Raw genomic sequence first — 18512 nt, forward strand, 5'->3', positions numbered from 1 at the left:
TAATGACTCTCCAAACCCATGCATGTCACATAGTAAACACCAGTCCCTGATCTCAGAGGAGTCCTCTCAACTCTTTTTATAGTGTTGAGTCTAGTACATGATTTCATTGTAAATCAGCACTCTTATTATCCTTAGGCCTGTTAATCAATATATTAGTAACATACCAATGAAAATGAAACATCATCCGAGAAAGTACATTTCAAGGCTGTCACACATTAATTATTCAAAAGGGACTTCAAAAGGGAAAAATCCTTTTCATTATGTCGGAAGTCCTCTTCTTTTTTTTTTTTTCTGTGGTTTTTACCACCATTAAGTGGTATTCCAGCTTCTATTTATAAATATTACTCTGAAATTGATATATCAGAGGGGCAGTTTTCCTTTATTACTGAAGAATGAAAGCCAAATTGAATACTGCCATTCCTCTCTTTTTTTCTATTTAGCGTTGGATTTGGAAAGTACTAGAGCCATGCAGACATGCTGTAGCAGGACTTCAGTCAGATGGAAACAACGTGCAGATCTGTTCCCTAGCATCTGGAAACAGACTGGCAGACTTTTTTCATTATTTCTCCTCACGTTAGCTTGTTATGTTACAGCTCCAGTGTGCTTTTTGCTTTCAGTTTTCAAAATAACCCGTTGGTAATTAAATGCAACAATAAATTAAAACAGTATCTCAACCACAGATTTTGAAATGTCTAACAATTTAAACAAGTAGAAACCATGTCAGAGTTAAAAAAGGATCCCTGGAGATCTCAGCCTGCTTACTGAGCTGGGAAAGAACATGCTCATTTGCTCACCTGTGCTTACTTGCTATACCGTCAGGTAATCTCAAATCACTTCTTTTCAGAGGTGAAATGTTTGAAATCATTTTTTGAAATATGGAGAATCTTACAAGTAGAAAATGAAATAGGCACCCCTACTGCCTTTTTAGATGCGATTCTCCTGGGGTGCCTTCATGAATGCTTCGGGAAGGGTACCCACACCTGGGCTCAGCTTCAGTCTTCATGTTTTATAGGTAACAGCCAATGGCCAGAGTTTGCACTGCGTGCCCAAGGTCACACAACTATGTGGTCTGAGGGGAGAGTTCAGAATGGAGGCAACAGTTGCTCCAAATCTGTGTCTTTACCATCACCCATTACATTTCATATGGCTTATGTTAGAGCTGTATGTGTCTCGTCTTAAGCTGGATTAATCAAATGGCTCCTTGAACTAGGTGTGCTTTTTAATTGAACAGGTCGAATGGGGGCAGGAGAAAAAAAGAATGCCTGCAGTGTCCAGTACCGGCGACCCTTTGGCTGTGCAGTTCTTAGCATTGCTGACCTGCTGACTGGAGAGACGAAAGATGACCTCATCCTGAAAGTGTACATGTAAGGAGCTTGCACATGATGTGGGCTGGGGTGGGCATGGGGGTACATAGGGATCTTATGTGGTGAATCCTGCTTTCTGTGGGTAATGGAAGAGCCAGGGATGCACAGAGTTTAAGCCATTCCTCAAAAACTTAATCATCTCTAGGCCTACTACAATTGAGCCTACAAATCATCATTTGCCTTTCAGAGGATTATGAAATTGAGAACCAAAAAGAATAGATAGCTTACCCACTGGGTGGACCATCCCCTGCATAGAATACCTCCCAAGAATTTAAAACCTGTTATATCTTTACCCTCAGAAAGTTCATTTGTTCTTGGAAAATGGAAATAGTTTTTAACATAAACTGATTATAATTAAGAAAAAGGAAGTTCAGATTGGGTGATTCCCCTCTTACTTTATGTATTATTAGTTTATTATGTGGTGGTTTCGTCGCTAAGTCGTATCTGATGCTTTGCAACCCCATGGACTATATTCCGCCAGGGTCCTCTGTCCATGAGATTTCCCAGGCAAGAATACTGGAGTGGGTTGCCATTTCCTCCTGCAGGGGATCTTCTTAAAGATGGAACCCAGGTCTCCTGCATAGCAGGAGGATTCTTTACTGACTGAGTCACCGGGGAAGCCCATTTGTGGGCTTCCCTAACAAAGCACCATAAACAAGGAGGCTTAAGCCACAGACATTTATGGTTTCACTGTAATGGAAGCCACAGTTCCCAGATCACAGTGTTGGCTATGCTGATTCTTTCTGAGGGCTGTGAGGGGGATTCTGTTCCCTGCTTCTCTCTCCTGGTTTCTGGTGTCCTGTAGATGCATGACCTGATGTATGCCTTCATCATACATGACTTTCTCCAGGTGTGTGTATCTGTTTCTATAACCACATTTCCCCTTTTTATATGGGCCTAGTTAGTTATACTGGGTTAGGACCCACCCTAAACAGCCTAATTTTAACTTGATTATCTGCGTAAAAACGCTATTTCCAAATAAGATCCTCAGAACGTGGTTTATGCATCTTTTGAGGGTCAGTGGCAGCAGATACAGTTCAGTTTGAACATTCCACAAAGAAAATCCACTTAATGTACTCCACACCCTAAGTTTTTAAAAAGGCACATGGTTTTTGCTTGCCCTTCCCTGAGCACCTGCCCGCAGGTCTGACAATGGAGAGATGACACACGGTGCCATCCTCAGAGCAGATGCACTGGGAATGGGGGATCTGGGATCCACATTCCTGATTTGAGGACCACACTGCTGACCTCCTCTGTGAGTGAGCTTGCTTTTGTTATCTGTTCCGGCTGTTGCAGCGTGTACCAATGTGGAGGGAACCCACGTGGCCCACTACCTATGGGATATATACCTCAGGTTGCTTTTTGACAACAGCTGCAGGATTTCTTGGATTTATCCATCTTCTACCCAGAGGCCCTGGGACCTGCACCACATGTTTGCTAATCAGATGACAAAGGTTCACTTATAGCCTGTGGTTTAGGACTAGAAACTCTCTTTGTCTCTTTTAAGAGTGATAAAATCTATGACCTTGATATTAAACTTGAGAACTTTTGGTGATACTACTGGGTAGTAAAGCATGCTACTCTTTTATCCCATCAGTTCAGTCGCTCAGCCGTGTCCGACTCTTTGCGACCCCATGAATCGCAGCACACCAGGCCTCCCTGTCCATTACCAACCCCCGGAGTTCACTCAAACTCATGTCCATCGAGTCAGGGATGCCTGCCAGCCCATAGTAGAGCGTAAATCCAGTATAATCCCCTTTCTAAATTTTACTGGTGATTGTGAAACATAGTTTAATTGCAACAATACTAATGATAATAGCCACCATTTACTTTGTGCTTACTGTGTGCAAGGAACCATGTTAATAAGCACTTTGCATGTGTCATGTCACTTTATTTTCATGACAAACTCATGAAGCAGATGCTGTTGGCTTTGTTTTCCACATAAGGGGACAGAGAGGCTAAATAGCACCCCAAATCACCTAACTAATCAGAACAGGAACCAGCTGTGAAGTCAGCACTGCCTAACTCAGAACGTGAGCTCTCATGTTACCAGGTCGTATGTTTCAGGGTGTTATTTCACACCACCGTCTAGTGATGTGACAATGATGCTGTTAGGTGACCTTGCTTTTTAAGAAAAACTAAAATTTCTCACAAATGCAATCTCTTTGTTTCTTTGAGTGATCTTTCTAGGTATGCATAGGAAATGTTAGATTTATCTTGTCAGTGGGAAAACTGGGGGACCTGGAGTTCCTTGCATCCCTCTTGATTATGCAACCAGCCAAGGAAGACCCACGAATTCCAGTTCTGTGGGAGATACTCATTCTCCTGAAATTAAGTTGTACTGCTCTTTGTAGTTATTGTCTGTTTTTTCATAAATATCAAATAAGGTTTGGGTTATTCTTGATGCAAGAGAGATCCCTTAAAAATTACAGATCAGCAATTTATGAATCCATTCCAGGATGAAAGCTAGGCAGTCAAAACAGTTATTGTAGATGAAAAAGAAGCTAGAGTTTATTAAAACATTTTAGAGGAGTGACTGTTAGAAACAATTTGGAAGAAATTTCTATTTGTTAAGGGGACCAAATCCTTAGACCAAACTGGAACTGAAACAGAGAATAGCAAGAAATACCTTGTCTGAGCCTGGAAGATACTTCAGTCACATACTTTAGGAGCTTTTATTTTATTTGGAGTTTTGTAGATTAAAAGCATGAATTCTAGAGTCCCTTAACTATTTAATAGGAAGCAAGCTATCTTTCTTCCTTCCCCACTGAGCTGAACTAAGAAAACTAGGAGCAGGGGCTACTAAGTGGTAATTTGGTATCTTACAGCTGGACAAGTGGAATGGTTTTATTTCACCTTAATTTTCCAGCCTTCTCAGTGTCAGTGTGGAGAAGGCAATGGCACCCCACTCCAGTACTCCTGCCTGGAAAATCCCATGGACGGAGGAGCCTGGTAGGCTGCAGTCCATGGGGTTGCTAAGAGTCGGACACGACTGAGCGACTTCACTTTCACTTTTTACTTTCATGCATTGGAGAAGGAAATGGCAACCCACTCCAGTGTTCTTGCCTGGAGAATCCCAGAGACAGGTGGGCTGCCGTCTGTGGGGTCGCACAGAGTCGGACACGACTGAAGCGACTTAGCAGCAGTAGCAGCAGCAGCAGTGTCAGTGCTCTTATTTGCTATCCTACCATTAACTGGTTCAAAAATAACCTCCATCCAGTTCATCCTGGAAAAGCTTATGGCGGTGAAATAAATAAATATGTAAGCGCATTGTGAATTATTGGCTACAGATGAGATCACAAGGAGGAAGTCACTATAGGGTGGAATATTTTGATTGATAGTTATAGAATCTTTGATTGTCAGGACCCTTGGGAGGGAGCCTTTGTTGCTAGTGAAAGATAGTAGTGAATTTACGAACACATTCAGATGAGGGAGGGTCTCCCCAGCCTAACTGGGGCAGTCTCAGCAGTAAGAATAGAGCAGACCCAGATATTAACAAATCATCAGGAGTAACAGTCAGAGGGATATCCATTCAGTCATTCATGTAGCCAGTATTTTCTTTAAGCACCTACAGTGTTCAAAGTACTGAGGGGAACACAGGTATCTACCAGTCCCAGATCCAGTTCTCAAGAATCTTCAGAGTCTCCTAGGTGAACTCTAGCATGAGCTGGTGAAAGACAAGAGCTGAAAGACTAAGGTACAGACGGCTGTCAGAGTGAGAGATGGAGAAACGCCTTTTGGCCTAGAAGTAGAAAGTCTGGAAGAGTTACCTTAATTACCCTTCAGTAAATCCCACCAGGTTTTTGCCAGTGCAAGCTGTGTTAACCTCAGTTGCATTTTGATGCTAGCCAACTTGGTCATGATATAATAGGTGGAGATTCAATAACGAGAAATAACATTTACTGAGCATTTACTTTATGCAGGGATTATCCTAAACCCAAGCTTGTTCAGTGTTCTAGTATATTACCCCCATTTCACAAACGAACAGATGAAGGCACAGTATAAGTAACTCACCCAAAGAACGTAGCTCAGTTAATAGTGAGGATCCAAATCCAGGGAGTCAGGATCTTAGCCTGTACTTCCTTCCACTGCATGCATTGTTCTCTGAGCTTCTCATAACCTGAATTGTTCATCTCAGCCACTTCATGAAGTAGTTGGTCATGCATTACCAGATACGGTCATTCCTGCCTATCTTGGGGCAGCTAAGCCAAGCCATGTTCTCTGTGTTGAGAACTGCAGGGAGGTTTAAGGAAGTACATTATAGTGGTTATATGAAAAGGGGCAGGTGTGTAGGAAAGTCATCTCATGCGTCATCAAAGCTTAACAGAGTGGCCATGATTTCACAGGTGTAATACAGAGAGTGAGTGGTACCAAATCCACGAGAATATCATCAAGAAGTTGAATGCACGTTATAATTTGACTGGCTCCAATGCAGGTGAGTATATGGGTCTGTCTGACTCCCTACACTTTTCATTTCGGTTGCTTTGTTTTATTTGTCTGTAAAGAAGAAAATTTTCAGCCCTTTGTTTTTCTCTCTACTCACTCCCTAAAAGTGCTCAGTCAACATGCTGGTATGTCTCCTTATTCTATGATAGGTTTATAGCTATAACTCTAAAAGATATATTCTTTTCTGGTTTGAGTCAAGGTAGAGTATCTGAGTTTTTTCTCTAGTCTTGGGATCTCCAGGTTGTTGCTGATTGCTGAAAACCAAATGACAAATATGCCTCGGTTCATGACAATTGTGTGGAATGGGTTTGATGAACAGAAATTTTTGTCAATAAGGTCCAAGAAAAACATGCTTCTCTGCCTATAGCTGTAGTATTATATAGAGAAAAGCATATACATACCATCCGGCAGGAACTGTAATATAATATAGCATTATAAAGTATATATAATACAAGTAGTTTAAATCACTGAGTGGTTTAAATCACTCAGCTGTGTCCGACTCTTTGAGACCCCATGGACTGTACAGTTCATGGAATTCTCCAGCCCAGAATACTGAAGTGGGTAACGTTTACTTTCTCCAGGGGATCTTCCCAATCCAGGAATCGAACCAGGGTCTCCTGCATTGCAGGCAGATTCTTTACCAGCTGAGCTACCAGAGAAGCACATATCAGGTGGTGCATACTCTTACACTAGTAATATACTAGACTTACACTATAGCATATGTAGGTTGTATAATATATTGAATGACATCTTTAAGTTTGATCAGTTATACAAAAACATGGTGAATATTATTCCTGTCCCACCTTCAAACCCACGTTGAAGCAGAATAAACTATAAAGTTGTGTGCTTTAATTAAAGAAACTTCTAAATCAACCTGTATTTGAACTGAATGCATTGCTTTTTATGGCTGATCTTTAAAGTACCCTGAATATAGATGGTTGTGTTATAGTCCAACTTGCCTGGCAATTAAAAGAACCTGAATTTAAATTTAGACCACCTTTTCTTCAGACCTGTGTACATCTCACCAGGCCAAGTGAAAACGTTAGTCACTCAGTTGTGTCCAATTCTTTGCGATCCCATGGACTGTAGCCCACCAGGCTCCTATGTCCATGAAATTGTCCAGGCAAGATTACTAGAGCGGGGTTGCCATTCCCTTCTCCAGGGGATCATCCTGATCCCGGGATCGAACATAGGTCTCTCACATTGCAGGCAGATTCTACTGTTGCTCAGACAATAAAGAATCTGTCTACAGTGCAGGAGACCCTGCAGGGTTTGATCCCTGGGTCGGGAAGATCCCTTGGGGAAGGGAATGGTTACCCACTGCAGTATTCTTGCCTGGAGAATCCCATGAACAGAGGACCCTTTGCATATGACGATCCCACATCACCAGCCCAAAACAACCCACAAAGTAACTGCAGACAGAATCTCTGTGGTTTGGTCACTTGAGAGCCATAAATATTCGCAGCTCATTCATGTGGCAGCACTTCAGGCTGTAATGAATGGTGAGGTCAGTTTTCTCTTCAGTTTCCCAAGAGCAAAGGAGGGAACTTGGCTTCCTTTGATCCACACAAAATCTTCCATCTACCACTAAATAAAGAAAATACTTGCACTTGCTATTAAAGGTCTCTGAAGGACCAGGAGATTTTAGTAGTGAATATAACTTGAAATAAGAAGAATACCTCAGAAACTGCTGTGTACACTTGTCTTCAATTTTTCTGTGAAAGAATTGAAATAGCACTTATTGTGTAAAGACCAAGCGATTTATTTTAAATGTACTTTCAGTAAGATGGTAGGCCTAGTGTTTTTTTAAAACTTTTCTTGCCAAATTCATTGACAAACTTCTAACCAAATTCATTACTTGTGACATACTTTTTGGTATTTCTTGATGCCATGGGTTATTTTTTATCATTAAATATATTTTGTACCTGTGCTGTCCACCTTGATAGGTACCAGCCACCTGTGGCTATTGAGCCTTAGACATGAGGTTGGTATAGCACTGGGATTGAAGTATGAGCATGCATGCTCAGTCGATCAGTTGTGTCCGACTCTTTGCGACCCTATGGACTGTAGCCCGCCAGGCTCCTGTGTCCATGAGATTTTTGTAGCAAGAATACTGGATTGGGTTGCCGTTTCCTTCTCCAGGGGATCTTCCTGACCCAGGGATTGAACCCGTGTCTCCTGGGTCTCCTGCACTGCAGGCGATTTCTTTACTGCTGAGCCACTGGGGATGTCATTAAAGTGTATAGTGCTTGTAAAATACATACTTGATTTTGAAGACTTGATACATATATAATGAATATGAAACAGCCCTTTAATAATTTTTATATTGATTATATGTTCCAAGGTAACATTGTGGGTATATTGGTCTAAACATAATATATTACAAAAGTTAATTTTGTTTCTATTTTTTAAGTGGTTACTAGCCCCATAGGTGGCTCATATCATAGTTCTATTAGGCAGTGCTGCTCTGGACTGGATTTAAAGAATTTCCTTTTTGAGCTCTTTTGATGCCTCACATTCATTATGCCTTACTCCTTTGCTTCTGCCCACTAACTTTGGGTGGAGAAGTTTGTAGCCGTTGTGTATCTTTTTCTTTCTCTCCCAGAGTCCCATTACTTTTAATTTGCTTGCATTTGCCTCCTATGTGAATAAATAAATATAAAACTAACCCTGACCTGATTTTTCCCATGTAGTCCCTTCCCTCCTTACCATCACAGATGCAGTGTTGACTAAGCAAAGTGTGTTCATCTGTTCCAATATACTTGTTTCCAAACTCCTTGTCAACTCCCAGGTCTTTGCTCTTTGCAGTGTGCCTTACAATTCTTCTGTTGTTGGATCCTTTGAATTTATCATTGTCCTGACTGAAGTGATGCTCAGTGGGTGTTACCTGTGTGTTTACATCCATTGCACTGAAATGTAAAACTACTTGTTGCATCTTTGGAAAGAGTAAAAGAAACCATTTTACCATACAACCCTGCCTAGCAGGGTTTCTCTGCTTTGGCAGAATCAATCCTGCATTTTGCTGCCTGTCTTGATGCTGAGATTCCTAGATAGCTGAATATATACTCTTTAGGCTTGGCTTTTGCTGCAAAGCCCTGCCTGCTCCCCTATCCTTACAGCCCACTCCTCTCCTTCCCCCTCCTTTCAAGCCTGAGTCCCAGCCAGCTGCACCAGCCAGCATCAACTCGCCTTCTATTCCTTTGGTCTCCTTCTGGTCCCTTCTAGCTCTCTCACAGCAAAGGCAAACCCAGCCCTAAGCCTTGTCACGCCAAAAGACTGCTGCAGAGAGAAAAAGCTCAGACAGACACTTTTAAAAATCAGTAAATGAACTCTTTACTCTTTCTTTCCATTTAAGATTCCACTCTTCTTGGAGAGTGGAACATTGGTCTATTGTCACTTGTCTTGAGGGAAGGCAATTATAAAAATAATGGATAAAGTTTTAGGAGCTGTTTGGCTTTATTATTGAAAGGGAGGCATCTGATAGCATACTTAAGGGGGAAACAAGAGTATAGGAAATTAAAGTTGGAAATTGGGATGCCTCATGATTAAATTATCACAGTGAAATGTTGACTTTTTCTCCTTGGACCATGGAGTAGTTGATTAAATGGAAGCAGTGCAGTCAAATGTTTTCAAGAGAATTAAATTCACTCAACAAAATGTTGTTTTAGTCCCTGCTTTCCTCCTGCTGTTCCTTGGTCATTATACTAAAAAGAGAAAAAAAGAATAACTTTGAAATTAGTTTTAGAATCAAATTCTACCACCTAATTTTCAGGCCTTTTATGCTTCATTGATGTGCTTCTATCTTTTGGAGTTGTAATCTTGTCTATTTAATAGGTAAAAGGAGTTGTCTAGATAACTGGGTTTTTTCTCCCCCTCTAACCTAAGACCTGTGTTGCTAAGGTACATTAACCACTATCTTTATTGGGTTTAGAAACTGGAAGAAAATTTCAGGTGATCCATTTAACTTTTAAAGGTAAAAATATAATTGAATTAACCTGTCTGTATGGTTAGATTTAGTTCATTGCAGCAATTCAAATTTTCCAAAGTTGTATTCTGTGAGAATTTTTAAATCCAAAAATCACATTGTGAGAATTTGAACTTCTAAAAATAGTCATTAGAATTAGCCTGGTTGAAGTGTGTTGAGCAAATGGTTATTATTAACGTCACCTCTGATAGACATTAGCAGTTGAATTCTAGGAATGTGAAATAAGACTGAGCCAATATGATTTCCTGAGACACATTCAGTTCTATTATTTGAAATAACTTGTGTAAAAATCCTTGGCTCCTGTTCAGTATGTCCTAAGAGAAAATTCAGAATACTTTAATATTATCTATGTGTTTATGAAATCCTATTTCCTGTAGTTTGTACATGTAACTTACAACTAGAAGAAATCATATTTGCTAATCAGGTCAGTTTTACAATCTGCTTTTTGTCTTAGCCAGATGAGCACTGTGATTGCATTCCTGCCAGTTATACATTTTAACCCCCACAGAAGGTGAGACTCCTTCAGAATTACCTAGATAAGAAGCCCACTTACTTGTACAAGGAGGGCACTTTAATTCTGTGCAGGAAGTAAATGGTGTTCTTCATTTAACTGAGGTGAAAGGAGGCTTTTGAGAGAGTTAGACTGTATCTGGGGGAGTTGAGCATCCTGTCCTCACATAGACAGGTAGTTGTTTAATTCAATAGTATTGAACTGGTGTAATTCTTAAAGATTGTGTCAGTACTCCTGACTTTTGAACACTGCACTTAGAAACTTTGCTTTCTAATATTGTTTAAAGAAAACTGGTACTCATTGGCACCACCTATTGGCTAGACATATAGTATATGGCCTTTTGGCTCACTTTTAGAATTTCCTAATTATTAAACGAAGGCACCCCTGGTGGCTCCGGGGTAAAAGAATTTGCCTGTAATGCAGGAGATTTGAGAGACCTAGGTTCGATCCCTGGGTCTAAAAGATCCCTTGGAGGAGGAAATGGCAACCCACTCCACTATTCTTTCTGGGAATATTCCATGGGTAGAGGAGCCTGGCAGGATACAGTCCCTAAGTTCACAGAGAGTCAGACATTACTGAGCTCACACACACAATTATTAAATCATGCTTTATTTTTATTCTTTTTGAGTTTTTAGCTTTGAAATAATTTTACTTTCAGAAAAGTTTTAAGAATAGTGCAACAAATATGTAACTTCTCAAAGTTTAACATTTCGCGATATTTGCATTATCCTTCTCTCGCTTTACTTCTCGCCACACATGCACACACACACACAGGCACTTTATTCATATATATATATATATATTTGTGTGTTATATATATATATATATATATATTTGTGTGTCTCTTATATAGACTCTCTCTATAGATAGTAATTTACTATTACTGAATTGGTGTAATTCTTAAGGATTGAATTAATGCCCCTGATGTTTATACATACACACATATACATGTATATGTACATGTATATATATCACACTTACATATGTTTTTTCCCACCTGAACTGTTTCAGAACAAATTATAGGAATTGTTCCTCTTTATCTCTACTTACGCAGAACATGGCAACATAACCACAGTACAGTAATCAAAATCAGAAAGTGAACATTGATACAATAGTCTTACCTAATCTGTAGATCTTATTCAGATTTTGACAATTTTCTCAATGTCCTTTATAACAAAAGGAACTCAGGCTGTATTGCATGCAGTTGTCATATCTTTTTAGTTTCCTTTAAGCCATTTTCTTTTCATGACAGTGAAGAAAAAAGATAGAGTTCAAAATATATTAAAATATGCTTCTCTGGTGGCTTAGTTGGTAAAGAGTCTGCCTGCAGTGCAGGATGCCTGTCAGGAAGATCCCCTGGAGAAGGGTATGGCAACCCACTCCAGTATTCTTGCCTGGAGAATCCCATGGACAGAGGAGCCTGGCGGACTACAGTCCATGGGGTCACAGGAGTAGGACATGACTTAGTGACCAAACCTACCTACTGAAGGTATTTGTAAAACTTCATGTAGTACTTAGAAAAAACACAAACACAAACTCAAATTATAAGGTAATGGAAGTAGTGATTAGAGCCTTGTTTTATTCTCTAAATTATTTATATTTTGCCAATTTAGATATTTCTGTTCAGTCACTCAGTCATGTCCAAATTTGCAACCGCATGAACTGCAGCATGCCAGGCTTCCCTGTCCTTCTCTATTTTCTAGAGTTTGCTTAAACTCATGTTCATTGAATCAATGATGCCATCCAACCATCTTACCTTCTATACTGCATAGGAAAAAATACACAACATAGAAAAAAATGTAGTTTATAACAAGTATTTCAATAAATTAAATACATCAGATATTACATACACTCATTTATGCCATGCTCTATATATACTTTTAAAAAGTTGTTTTTAGCCAGTGGCTTACTGTGTGCTTTGAAAAAATTATTACAAATAAGTAGTAATAGTTACAATAGAAAGCAGATAAACAACCTTTTATCCATTAACCTAATCCTGAGTGTTTGCCTTTAAAAATAAGTATGGAAGCTTTAAGGTGAAAGTTCTTGGTTAAATGTTAATTCCCCCTGAATAGTCTCATCCACTCCTACAATTATAGCTTCCACTATATGCCAATGGTCTTTGTCTTTCATTTCTGGTCAATAAATTTCTTTTCTGGTTAAGACTTGATGAAACTGAACAATTCCAGATGTTGCTTATATGCCTTAGTTTGACATTCCATGACTTATTATGTGTTACTTCAATCATATTTTCTCAATAACTGTTAGCCATGGGCTAACCACTTCTTTAAGAAAAACATAAAAGCCTGCCCAATACTTGGAAATAGCAGATCTGTGGGCTAGCAGTTAAAATCATGAGGTTTTGTACCCTTACTTCTCATACCTTTTACCTGTTAGGAAGTCAGCATCCCAACGGATAGTGTTACTATGCAGATATATCAGGGTGATGATTTTCTGAAGGTCAGCCTGTTGTTCCTCCTCCTTTAGAGTTGCATCCTTTACAACTTAAATCCTGGAGAAGGAAATGGCTACCCACTCCAGTATTCTTGCCTGGAGAATCCAATGGACAGAGGAGCCTGGTAGGCTACAGTCCACGGGTTCACAAAGAGTCAGACACGACTGAGTGACTAACACACACACACCAGACTTAAAATATGTCAACAAAAAATTAATTCATAGTAATCTAAAAGAGAAATGATGATGTTGTATGGCAGAAACAAGCACAATATTATAAAATAATGATCTTCTAATTAATAATAAATTAAAGAAACAGACTATGTCATACTACCAAAAAAATGGAAAATTTTCTTTGGGCAACCTGAGAATTGTAACCCAGGAGACCATCTCTCATAGAACTCTGAGACCTGTCTGAAGAAGTAAAGGTTGGGGGATGGAGGGAACAGTGTACATGTGATCTAGACAAAGGGGTATATGCAATCAAACATCTTGGTAGAAGGTTACTGCCACTCTTGAGGTACAGATACCTTAGTTATTGGTGCTTTTCTAAGTATGGGAAGATGCAGGAAACTGGGTTCATAAAATTTTCTCCTGAAAATAATCTGTGAGGACCAGTTCTGCCAGTCTTCCCCGAGCACAAGTACCTCATCCTGATCTTTGCCCTGTACTGTAAGTCAAGAGTTGCAGTGACTTGATTCTTATGTAACTGGATGATGGGCACCATGCTTTATTTTTTCCCTTTCAGTCTTAATTTTGAGCAAGGTTTTGGAGGCATTTTATGACCAATTTGTCCTATTGAGCTAGGAATGCTCATTCCCCGGACAGGCAAGGCCTTTGTTATTGGGCCACTCAGTGTGCTATCTCTGGACTAAGTCCTGTTCACAGTAACCAAAACTTCTCAGCCACCTGCCTTACTACTCTCTTATGGTCTAGGGAATGGTTCCTTCTTGTTGCTTGTTCTGGTATCTAGATTATACTCTTAAAATCATTGGTCTTAATGGGACTATATATTTGGTCAGTTGTTTCAAGTCTCCTAATTATTAGCTCAGTCATCCACTTGGTGATCAAGAAATAATAATCTTGTAAAATAGGGAAAATACAAGTTGTATGTGTGCTCAGTCACTTCAGTCACGTCTGACTTTGCAACCCTATGGACTGTAGTCCGCCGGGCTCCTCTGTCCATGGGATTCTCCAGGCAAGAATACAGGAGTGGGTTGCCATACCCTCCTCCAGGGGTTCTTCCCAACTCAGGGATCGAGCCCTAGTCTCCTGTGTCTCCTGCATTGCAGGCAGATTCTTTACCCACTGAGCTACCTGGGAGGCCCAACAAATAGTATAGCTAGTAACATTAATCAGGTCATAAGTGAGTATTTACACTAAGAATTTCAATTAGGTTCAGCCCAGATTATCTGAGTGGTCTGCTCTGCACCAATTGCTGTTTTTAAAAGAAATGGTATATTGGCACTGTACATAAAGTTGACATATAAGGTGAGTGGTTGGTACCTTACAGGATTAAGAAGGATTACAGGATTAAGAATGTTATCTTCCAAGGAGTTACATGACTGGCACCGCAAGAAGAAAAACTGATCCAATTTATGGTTGATCAGGTGCTTCTGCCATTGGGGAGGTCTGATTAATACATTATAATGCAGATGCACAAGGCACGCAGGAGGGGAGAAAGGCCCAAAAGGCAGAGAAAAATTTTATGTTTAAAATTTTCTTGTCTTGCCTTGAAATATGAATTTTTATTTCATCAGACAGTTTATACGTATTGCTGTTAGCTCCCTTATTCACAAATTGAATAATACAAGCTGAAAGTCAGAAATCAAGATATGACCCTTTAGAAAGTGGAGTGATTTTTTTTTTTTTTATTGTTTACTTTATATGGCTTTGAAAGTGCATCTGAAAGAGGAGATTTGAGCTTTGCAGCATTAAAGACATAAGTGTCCAGTTTTCAGTATGGAAACATTAAAGAATATGTGTCCTTCGGGTAATGTGGCCTTGCTGGTGGGAGGCTTTTAACAGCTCAGCATCCTCAATCATGCAGTGAACACACATTTCAGAGGGCCTGCAGTGCTGTCATGGCTCCCATTTTAATTCTTCATCTAACCTTGTCCAAGCTATGGTTTATCCAGTAGTCCTGTATGGATGTGAGAGTTGGACTATAAAGAAAGCTGAATGCCAAAGAATTGATGCTTTTGAACTGTGGTGTTGGAGAAGACTCTTGAGAGTCCCTTGGACTGCAAGGAGATACAACCAATCCATCCTAAAGGAAATCAGTCCTGAATATTCATTGGAAGGACTGATGCTGAGGCTGAAACTCCAATACTTTGGCCACCTCATGCGAAGAACTGACTCATTTGAAAAGACCCTGATGCTGGGAAAGATTGAAGGCAGGAGGAGAAGGGGGCAACAGAGGACGCGATGGTTGGATGGCATCACCGACTCAATGGACATGAGTTTGAGTTAACTTCAGGAGTTGGTGATGGACAGGGAGGCCTGGCGTGCTGCAGTCCACGGGGTCACAAAGTCAGACATGACTGAGCGACTGAACTGAACTGAGCTGAACCTGGTCCATTTCTACACTCTAATCTCCTCCTAATGCTTCTTGGTTTTCCTCAGCTGACTCACTTTCCAACAGTGTTGTCTCACTGGACACGACTCCTAGCAGACATTTGGCTTCCTTTCTTCCCTATGTTCCAGAGGCCCTGAGATTCTGTGGCTGACTTTGCTGTGTGAACACCTCGCCGGATCCTGTCAGGGTTTTACTGCTTGATGCAACCAGGATGTATCCCTGAAAGTTATGCTGCTGGTGTTTTATTTTAAAAGTTACTAACTTATAGACACAACATAGAATACTTGATGGATTTTGTAAATCAAGCACAAAGAAGGGAATAGAAGTGAAAATTCTTGCTCTGATAATAATGAGGTCTTAGGATTTCAGAAATTAATAGATTTTACTGAAGGTGAATTTATGGAAGGATCTAATGATAATCACCTTCAGGAAGTTTTTCTGACACCAGATGATGTTAGTAATTATCATTCATGTTGAGAAATCCTGACAATTAGGTTTTACCCTTTGGCCCCTGCCTACCAAACACAAAGTATGCAAGTACTGTCAAGAAATAATGTTTTCAGAGTCTTGCCCCAGAATGGCAGCATAAGGCGCTACATGGACTCACTCCAAACTATAACTAGTAATAATCATATTTTTAAAAAAGCATTAAAGTCTGAAAATTTTCTTGAGCACATACAGCAAATGAAGAAATACTTACTGAAGAATAAAATTCAATACTTAATTTTAAAAAGTAAAACAAAAGTAAACAAATGGGACATAATTAAACTTAAAAGCTTTTACAAACAAAGGAAACTATAAACAAGATGAAAACCCTCAGAATATGAGAAAATACTTTTAAATGAAGCAACTAACAAGAAATTAATTTTTAAAATACACAACTCATGCAGCTCAATATCAAAAAAAATAAACCCAGTTAAAAGTGAATGGAAGACCTAAGTAGACACTTCTCCAAAGGAAACATGCAGATGGCCAAAAAGCATATGAAAAGATGCTCAACATCACTAATTATTAGATAAATGCAAATCAAAATGCCAGTAAGAATGGCCATTAACAAAAAAAATCTACAAACAAAAATTGCTGGAGAGGGTATGGATTTTGAAAGGTAACCCTGTTACACTGTTGATAGGAATATAAATTGATAACATCCACTATGGAGAACAGTTGGGAGTTTCCTTAAAAAACTAAAAATAGAGTTACCATATGACCCAGCAATCCCACCCCTGGGCATATACCGGGAGAAAGCCATCATTCAAAATGATACATGCACCCCAGTGTTCACTGCAGCACTATTTACAATAGCCAGGACAAGGAAGCAACCTAAATGTCCATCAACAGAGAAATAGATAAAGAAGATGTGGTACATATACACAACAGAATATTACTCATCCATAAAAAGGAGCAAAACTGTGCCATTTGCAGAGACATGGCTGAACCTAGAGACTCTGATACAGAGTGAAGTAAATCAGAAATAGAAAAATTAATATCCTATAACATCACTTAAAAGTGGAATCCAGAAATGATACAGATGAACTTATTTGCAAAGCTAAAATAGAGATACAGATGTAGAGAACAAATGTATGAATACCAAGGAAAGAAGGGGGTGTGGGATGAATTAGGAGATTGGAATTGACATGTATACACTATTGATACTATGTATAAAATACTGGAAATACTGGAACTTACTGTAGAGCTCAGGGAACTACTCAGTGCTCTGTGGTGACCTAAATGGTAAGGAAATCCAGAAAAGCGGAGATGTAGATATACGTATAGTTTATCTATGATAAAAAGCTGATGTTCACATCCAGGAAGCTCAATGACTCATCAGTTTTACTCTGATAGATATACTATATGTATATCTCTTGGTTCAATTTGCTGTACAGCAAAAACTAATACAACATTGTAAAGCAACTATACTCCAATATGCTATGCTAAGTCACTTCAGTCGTGTCTGACTCTGTGCGACCCCATAGATGGCAGCCCACCAGGCTCCCCCATCCCTGGGATTCTCCAGGCAAGAACACTGGAGTGGGCTGCCATTTCCTCCTCCAATGCAGGAAAGTGAAAAGTGAAAGTGAAGTCGCTCAGTCGTGTCCGACTCTTAGCGACCCCATGGATTGCAGCCTAACAGGCTCCTCCGTCCATGGGATTTTCCAATAAGAATTGCTTAAAAAAAAAGAATAATATTAAATCTTAGTGAGAACAGAGAGAGTTTGTGCTGCTTGTGTTACAGTCAACTTCTTCCCTTCCACCTGGCCTTACTCATCACGATGGAAGTTCTGCTCTGGGTGCTTTATGGCCAAGAGGGTAGGACTGCTTCTCCTTTCAGCTCTCAGTCAAGGGATACTGTATCTTATCAAGAAGTGAAGGCCTCCAGTGTCTCTCACCTCCATTAATTGTGGGTTGCACAGGCTACATTCCTGGCAGAAGTGGCTCAGAGGTTGGGGTCTCCCTTCTACCATCTGGCTGCCACTCTAAGGCAGAGGCTCTGTCCCAGACAGAGAGTTGAGAATAGTGAGGCATCAATTGCCCTTGCTCCAACTCACTCATTGGCTGGAGATTCCACACGAAGAGACCACAGGTTACTGCTCCAGCCTAGCTTTCGCCACATAAAGCAAGGGTGTCACTCTAAAGAATGGACTGCTGTACCCACCTCCAGTTCTGGAGCAGTGGATCAGAGATTTGGCCCAGGGAAGAGGCAGTTTATACAAAGAAGCTCTCCTGAAAGAAAATGGCTTTTATTTGAAACACTGCAGAAATTTAAACCTATAGGAACTCTTGAAAACTGTAGACATTGGGTGGAAATTTTTTTTTCTCAGAGAAGACTGAAAGAAAAGGAACAGGACCTCATAAAAATTCCACCAAGCTCACCAACATATAAAACGAGAGTACCAAAAGGAAAGGAGAGAGAGAAAGGAGCAGAAAACATATTAAAAATAAATATTGACAAAAAACTTTACAGATTTGATAAAAAGCTGATGTTCACGTCCAGGAAGCTCAATGAATCCTCAGTTTTACTCTTCCTCTTTCTGATCCCGTTTTCCAGACAACACTAAGAACACTTTCTTAAAACACAAATTGAATCATGTTTCCTTTATTTAAAATTCTCCAATGACTTCTTGTTGCATTTGTGTTAAGTGTTAGTCACTCAGTCATGTCTGACTCTGAGCCCAC

The 18512-nt window shown here is 39.9% G+C and overlaps 1 protein-coding gene across 4 annotated transcripts in view; it reads left to right on the forward strand.

The window, feature by feature from the left end:
- DOCK4 (dedicator of cytokinesis 4) overlaps positions 1-18512 on the forward strand; it is a 479778-nt gene that overhangs the window by 255392 nt on the left and 205874 nt on the right. For all 4 annotated transcript variants that reach the window (XM_059885863.1, XM_059885865.1, XM_059885864.1 and 1 more), the window contains exons 11-12: positions 1232-1364; positions 5711-5799. In XM_059885863.1, the coding sequence (XP_059741846.1) occupies positions 1232-1364; positions 5711-5799 (222 nt within the window). The remainder of the gene's footprint in view (positions 1-1231; positions 1365-5710; positions 5800-18512) is intronic.

This window comes from Bos taurus, chromosome 4 (assembly GCF_002263795.3).
Source record: "Bos taurus isolate L1 Dominette 01449 registration number 42190680 breed Hereford chromosome 4, ARS-UCD2.0, whole genome shotgun sequence".
Lineage (NCBI taxonomy): Eukaryota > Metazoa > Chordata > Mammalia > Artiodactyla > Bovidae > Bos > Bos taurus.